The sequence below is a fragment of the Drosophila tropicalis genome, unplaced genomic scaffold (genome assembly GCF_018151085.1).
Source record: "Drosophila tropicalis isolate 14030-0801.00 unplaced genomic scaffold, ASM1815108v1 contig_1009, whole genome shotgun sequence".
In the NCBI taxonomy this organism is placed as follows: Eukaryota; Metazoa; Arthropoda; class Insecta; order Diptera; family Drosophilidae; genus Drosophila; species Drosophila tropicalis.
The window spans coordinates 1,083,321-1,091,561 of record NW_027172367.1 but is presented as its reverse complement, the minus strand read 5'-3'; the positions used below and the strand labels follow the sequence as shown (position 1 = coordinate 1,091,561).

The window sequence follows — 8,241 nt, the reverse complement described above, 5'->3', positions numbered from 1 at the left end:
TTCTCCTCTTGCATGCTCAGTCAGGCTCATAAATCAAAACAAAGTGCAGCTGCAGCGCATGCGTCGACACTCCAACAGCAACAGAAGCAGCGCAGCCAGTATCTCCCTCTCTCACTGAGCACAAACACATCAATTTAATGGGGGAAAACGTCGTCGTCGGCGTCATCCTCTCTCTCGTCTTTTGTATGTCCTTGTGCTGTGGGCCACAACTCATTTTGATTGCCTTCGGTACGCTCTCTTCTGTTGCTCTTAAACGTTGTCAGTGTCAAAAAATTAGTCGACAACGGCAGTGGTGAACGAAATCATGTCGCATATTTTCATAGTTGGGTTTTTCGGAAAAAATTCAACAGCAACGGCGACAGTGACAGTGGCAGTGGCAGTTAGAAACTTTTTGGCAGCGCAGTAGCAGTGCAACGTTGAAACTGCAACGTGCGTTTGTTAGCCAAAGTTAGAATCAAATTTTAACGTAATCAGTTTGAGGAAGCTACTTAACCAAAGAGAAATTCACTATTTAACAAAAAATTCGCGCTAAATACATATACACACATACACATGCACATAAAAATAAAAATAAATTCTTGTGGCAAGCCGTCAGTAAATCATTAAATTAATAGCTCCACACACACACACACACATTCACACACACAACGACATCTGTTTTTGTTTTCGTTGGAGCTAAGAAGAAGGAAGTGTGCTTGGAATTGGCGGCAGTTTGACCGCAGCAACGTCGCTTGCAACACACACACACACATACATCGAGCTTCGCACATACACACAACCGTACGCGTTCGTCATCAAACTAAGAGGCCTTGCCGCCCCACTCTGAACCCCTACCCCTAACCCCTCCCCTCTGCGTTCACCACCCATTGTGACATTTGATTTATTTGACGTGTGTGTTTTTGATAGAAGCTCAACACGAAACTGACACACGTTCTGGCACACACTACCAATACCACTACCACTGCGAAACGGAGACGCTGAGTCGCCCAAGAATTTGTGTAGTGAGCAAAAATAAAATACATTTCATATTTGCCTTAAGTGTTTATACTGTGGCTATATCCATCCGAAGAGTCGCATCAAGTCGAAACAAAACTAAAGTCAATGAGCAGTGGCAATACATAGTACATTTTTTTCAAAAAAAGCTGTGGAGTCAATAAAAGGAATTGAAAATTATTTGCCAAAATGATGCTACACGAGGCGGTTATGTTGGAGATCTACCGGCAGGCACTAAGTGCAAGGTGATTATCAAAGCGAATTTGTATGCATACATTGTGTAGTGTACATACATACATACATATGTAGGTGTCCGAGTGTTAACAATTGTTCGAAAATGCCTTCCTGAACAGTTACGAAAGTGTTATGTGCTTTTTGGAAAACCCTATACAAATATAAATATAAATGTATGTATGTATGTACATTGCACATAGTTTTATTTTGTTTATGTGCCTTAAACTTACTGAGATGAGACATTATAATTGAAAATTTGCATGGACAGAATTCAATTTAAAAGTTGTGAAACATTTTCGTTCTCAAAATATTTAAAATATGGCAAATATTTTTGATAAATGTTACATAATAATTACGAAAATCAGTCATTCATTAAAATTCGTAAGAATCGCTGTATACTGACATATGTAAACATGAGGGTTAATCATTAGAGATAAACTAATCGCTTTAAGTATTCGAAAATTATATAGTACACCACAGTTTTCGTTCGTTTAACTTTATGTGTTAATTTTATTTCTTTCCAATCATATTCCTAGTGAGCTGGCAAGTCCTCGTTGTCAATCCCGAGAATCAAATGCTTCCGCTGCACCGGGCGACATACGCTGTCCGTCCAATGAATCGCATTGCTCGGCCAATAACGATTGCCTTACTCCAGCGCCAACACCCACATCAATTACACCTTCCTCACCGCCAGTTGGTCTACCACTGACAGCGACTTTGGCGCCAGCGGCAGCAGCGGCTTTGCTTCCTCCACAATCTGCCGCGATGGCGGCGTATTTGGCGGCCGCGCAGCAAAATCACTTGCTGCTGACGAATCCCTTGGCAGCAGCCGCTTCGCTGGTACAGCAAGCGACGCAACAGGCTGGATCTCCTGGCAACAGAGGTCTAATGGAGGAATCGCCAGCTTTGGATTTCAGCCGAAAACGCACGCCCAGCGAAGGAGACGAGGACGAGGAGCGAGAGGACGAACGCGAACAAGAATCCGGAGAAGGTGACACGGGCCCATTAGATCTTTCCGTAAGCACTCGAAAGCGGGAGTTTTCGAGTGGAGATCACGATTCGCCCGTCCGTAAACTTCCTCGTAGCAGTGACTACAAGTCACCACATCCTCCAGCCAATTGGGCACCTGCTTTGAATCCCTATCTGGCCGCAGTTGCAGCGAAGACGAGTAATGAAGTTGCCAGCAAAGCATTGGAAAAAATGAGTGAGATGTCACGATTAGATACACCTTCTTCCGGCAATAGGAATCCCCCTCAATCTTCGAGTGGTGGTGGTGGCCGTCACAGTGCATGGCAATCGCACTGGCTCAACAAGGGAGCCGATGCCGTTAAGGATGTCTTCAAATGTGTGTGGTGCAAGCAAAGCTTTGCTACGCTGGCGAATCTCACCAGTCACATGAAGGAAACGCAACACTGCGGTGTCCAAGTGCCATCTCCATCGTCATCCTCAGGGACAACTGTCGCTGGACGTCAGCCAACAGTATCGACATCAACCGGCTCTACCACAAGCACAAGCTCTACATCATCATCATCTAACTCCAACTCTTCAAAGTCTGAGCTAAATATGCTAATTAAAGAGACCATGCCGCTACCCAGAAAATTAGTACGCGGCCAAGATGTTTGGTTGGGGAAGGGGGCTGAACAAACTCGCCAAATACTAAAGTGCATGTGGTGTGGACAGAGTTTCCGCTCTCTGGCAGAGATGACCAACCATATGCAGGAGACCCAGCACTACACCAACATAATATCTCAAGAACAGATAATTTCCTGGAAATCTGGTGATGAGCGCGAGCGAGAACGGTTACCCCAAAACGGTGGTGCAGGAGCTGGATCCTCCTCAACATCGGCTCAGGGACCAGCTCCTGCGTCTAGTGTGTCTGCCGTTTTAACGTGCAAGGTGTGCGATCAAGCCTTTGCCACTTTAAAAGAGCTTAGTTCACACATGGCCCAGCAGTCACACTATAAAGAGCCGACCTCCTCATCCACCTCTTCTATATCGCCACCAGCATCTAATCCAGCACCACCGAATATTGCTTCAGTGAAAAAAGGAGGCGGTCGCCAAACTAGGAATGAGAAGCGCAAGAAGTCATTGCCAGTACGCAAACTTCTTGAACTAGAACGGTCTGCAACCAGTGTGGGTTCCGGGTTGGATTCGGCTTTGAAGCCGTTACGGGATTTTGCTGCGGCAACAAAGATAACCTGCGAAAAATGTGGCGGTAAGATCGAAACAGCTCTTTTTGTGGAGCATATACGTAAGTGCCTGGGCGATAGCATTCCAATTCCGCCTCGAAGGCCCCCCGGCTGAGCGTTTGGCTAGTCCCAGTGCCGGCATCACAGGCGAGAAGCCACCTTCAGTCTTAAATGCTCTGGAACAGTTGATTGAGAAGAGTTTCGAGTCCAGAGGATCTCGCTTAAACCAGGCTGGATATTCAGATTCTGGAACTCCTTTGGGCGCCAGCATATTGAAGCGCTTGGGCATCGATGATAGCACCGATTATACTAAACCTCTGATGGACGCCCAGGCCATGCACCTCCTCCGATCTTCTTACGCCGTACGTGATCGCAGTGCAAGTGAGTCAAGCTCCACAAGTCGTGTCGAGTCAACCTATACACCGGATAGACAGCAGACACCCAGGCGTACACCGGAGACTCCCATTGCGGCTCCTGTTCTTCCCCTGCCACCACCACCACCCATTATCAAATCGGAGCCCATAGAGACAGACGCAGGTGAAGCTGATGTTGGCATAAGGCAACAAATCAATGTAAAGAAAGAGTTCGCAATAGAGCCAACCACGGCAAATCAGCGCGATAGTCCAAAGTCGACCAGTGAGCGTTCAAGTATATCTTCGCCTACTCCGACAACGTCAACACCTGCTGACAGTGGTAGTCTGCACGCCCTAAACACAATGTTTGATCAACTTAGCTCAGTGGAGGCCAATAACAACAATAACACTGGTGAGTATACTGGTACGGAGTCGAAGATTCCCTTCCAGATATGTATAAGTGATTTCATTTTCTTTGACACATTTTGCTTCAGTTTAAAACAATTGCTTTTGTTTTATTTTTTTGTTTTTAGGGCAATACAACCACAATAACAGTTCTAGCAACTCGAAAAAACCCAGAGCTCATCCCTTGGCCGCACTACAGAAGCTTTGTGAAACCACGGATCCACCATCCTCAAATACCCGTAGTGCATCTGCTTCTTCGACATCTGGTGTCAACGGCAACGATTTGGTGTCCTTCAGTTGGGCCTGCAACGAGGCTGTGCTCAGCGCCAATGCAAATAGTGGCAGCGATTCCATCATTAAGTGCTCATTCTGTGATACACCCTTTGGCTCTAAAGGTGCTTATCGACACCATCTTTCAAAGGTGCACTTTGTCAAAGATGCGGGCGAGGAGTCGCCAGTAGAGCAGTCACCCAAATCCTTGCCAATGGCGTCACCAAAGAGAGCGGCCTCAAGAAGTCCGGCATCGCAACAGCAACAGCCGTCACCATCGCCCACCATCAATCCGTATGAAGAGAGTCCACAATCCAAATTTCTAAAGTATACGGAGCTGGCCAAGCAGCTATCCTCGAAAAATGCTTAGACCACCTTCAGTTACTGCAATCAGAATGGAGATGGGGGATGAGGATGATGTGGTGGTAACCGCAAGAGGGAATTCCTAAATAATGTTTTTTTCTTAGTGCATTGCGTTCCATTCGTTCCACTGAGCATTGATTTCTGATCAATGAGAGAATCTGCAAGTTCTCTATTTCTCTCACGAATGTGTTGTTCTTAGCAGCGCCAAATGATTCCCCTACATTTGCTGAATTTCCCCAGTTTGTGTATTCCCCTCTTTGAGGCTGGCAGTGACGTCACTTCAATTGTCAGTCCGTTTGTTTTTATTGTTTCCCAATCAGACATAATGCTATCTCATTCGCTCGTGCGCGAGAGGGTCGTCTCTGTGAATTCAATTACCACCACTTGACGAACTGCTGTCCATCATCAGAGCGGGCGGACGCCAAGCACGTACACACAAATACATATACGTGATTTTGAAGAGCAACAGAGATGGCTATAGTGCGCACAGCTATTTGACGAAAAGCGACGACACGAGTTCGTCAAAGTTGGACCAAAAGCAAAAAAGAAACTGAGAACAACACAAGGCAAAAACAAAACTGACCCATGCGATTGGATAGAGCAAAGCATGAGCAAAAAGCAACAACAAAACCAAAGTAGGTGGGGTAAATTGAGTTCATTTGGAACCGGTCTGAGTGCAAACATTTCGCTATTGAGTGAGTTAAATGCATCGAGTTGATGTTGAGCAAAAATATCGATGAGACTTGCGAATGAGGCAATTGAGTTGTTATGTTGGGGTTTTATCGTTTTTTAAAGGCCACAGGTTTGGCTCAGAAGGAAATAGTGTGCCAAAAATCCATATATATATATACAAAAATCCATATATATATACAGATACCTACTTATATATATACATATATACTTAGAATTATATAGATCTTTGTAAGTTACTACAAAAACGCAACGCAGTATACGTAAAATTATCGGAACACTATGAAAGTTAACCTCATTTTAATGCATTTTAGTTAAAATATTCGTTAAAAATATATACATACATACATATGTACATGTATGGTGCATGTATGTAAATAATCAACAGATTGCACTTTCCTTCCATACGCCTAAAGAGAAATTAATAATTAATATACATATTACAAAAGTTACTATACAAATACATAAATACTTAAACATACAATTGTTTCTACAAACATATGCATACAAACGTACAAGAAATATCTTCTATATAATGAACTCAAAGAGAAAGTCAAATCAAAATGTAACCACACCGCAACCTATGTATACGCAAGAATTACATCAGATATAGATAATTCATCTCAAGTATGTATGTACATACATAAGTACACCACATACCACAGAATAGTTTACAACCCAATCTCAATATTAATGAATGAAAACAAAAAAAAACAAACTAACTAAATAACTATTCTATATGACCTAAGAGTATACTTAAGACAAAAATCTTTAAAAAAGATTAAACGAATGTAAGGCATTCCATAATATTATTATGGAAAAGCCATTATCATTCATCCATACACACATACAATACTTATAATATGTATACGACTTGTATTTAATTTTTGTGATATTATTTTTAAAAACCATTCGCTTCCTTTTCGACCCTATTTAAGATTTAAGATCAACATTAGGAATACTGCAATGATTTCTCTTCTTTACAACCGAAAATATTCGATTTTAAAAGTGTGAATATTGTGAGTTGTGTCACTTGTGTTAACTGAAGCAGCTCAATAAAAGAATGGCAACTTACTAAACCGTTGCATTAAAATTCAAACTGAACATTTTATTTATTGCAATCTCTATATCTATGTATGTATGTAGTTGTTTTTTGTTTGCTGTCGGATCTTTGGATTTCTTTTATTATGACATTAACTCAATTAACTATTCATGATATGCAGTTGTCCATGTAGTGTATTGGGTAATCTACAGTGGCCCTTCACTTGGATTGCTGGCAGTGTTCTAACAAATCCCAGTTAATTGTGAAACAACCCCCCAAAACATGGCATATCAAATTGTAAACTAATATTTGCTAATAAACACGCAGAGTTAATTAAACCTGAATTATGGGGCACATGGCACAAATATGTATGTAAGTGATGTTGTGTGATTGCGGGTGTGGATGCGGGTATGGGCCCTGGATAACACAGGAACAGGAACATGCGCGAAATGTGAACGCGATTCGCTGATTTATGGCCAACATAGGATTAAGACAACGCCATCCAGATACAGATAGGAACTTCATATGCTTCATACGCACATCCATACACAAAGAGACGTAGCGCCATGTACATATGTATGTATGTGTATGCGGCTCGACGTTGATGACGATCCAACGCCAACAAAATCTCCTCGAAAACTTCAATTGCCAAAGGATTCATTTTCACTTAAAATTTATGATGTGTGCACGCTGTGGCCGGGGAAGGCCATGATACGCCCGAGGGCAGGGGCAGGGGAGAGCGAGAGATGGTCGTGAAGGAGTCTGCCATGTGTGCTGGGTGTCGCATTTGTGTTAAGAGATAATTTTTCGAAAATGTTTCAAACAACTTTTTCCCTGCCTTTGCGTCTTCCGCCTTCAGTTAAGTTTCAGTTTTCAGTTTTTGGGCTTCATTGACGGTTTTGTTTTTACCATAGAGTCGCGAAGCTCGGCTATTTCTTTATGCCGAGTTTCGCACGGGCCACGGACACCTTTGGGCCAAGCACGGCCCCCAAACCCCGCCCTGTTGCTGCTGCTGCCGCCTCGCTTAATGAGATACAAACACATAAATTCTCAAAAGTGTCATGCTTCGTACGTAACGGTTTACTTTTTTTGCTCTTTGATAAGCACATGAGTGTGTGTGTGTGTGTGTGTGATACATGGAGCGGTAAAAAGACAGAGGCGCCTCAAGCATTGATGACGAAATCAAATTTAAATAGCGAATGCTCAACTAATTATAACAAATGGGTCCAATGATTACTTTCAAAATTAATATCCCTGAGTTATTTCAAAAATATAAGTAAATACATTCAAATATTTTCAGATAGGTTTGTCTACATACTAGGGAGCTGCATTAGTGATAGAAAAATCTATCTATTCTATTTGAGTTAACATTATTCAAAACGAAAAGCATGACTTTGAAAAATTTCAATAGCCTTCAATTTACAATTGTTTTTCAATACATAAATGATCAAACTATTCGTTGTTGTTGCTGCAAAACGTCTCGATATTAATAAGCCAATTCGAATGATTCGAGTCCTATAGTACATTTCGAGGCTTTGGCACTCAATTCCATGTCTTTCATTAGAGAGAGTTCCTTACTTTTAGAGATTTGACAAGCACAGTTGGACCCCGAGTATCCGGGACGATCTGAACCACAGCCATCACGGAAAATCGAACAAAATCTATGTTTTCGTACTTGAAATCCACAAACAAATGTTTCTTA

The 8,241-nt window shown here is 42.4% G+C and overlaps 1 protein-coding gene across 1 annotated transcript; it reads left to right on the top strand.

The window, feature by feature from the left end:
• Window positions 1-289: 289 nt before the first annotated feature.
• tio (tiptop) lies at window positions 290-5,055 on the top strand. The gene is given in 4 exon segments (XM_068298571.1): window positions 290-1,238; window positions 1,764-3,518; window positions 3,520-4,181; window positions 4,303-5,055. Coding segments are annotated over 4 exon segments (2,985 nt in total). The 5' UTR covers window positions 290-1,182; the 3' UTR covers window positions 4,815-5,055.
• Window positions 5,056-8,241: the final 3,186 nt, after the last annotated feature.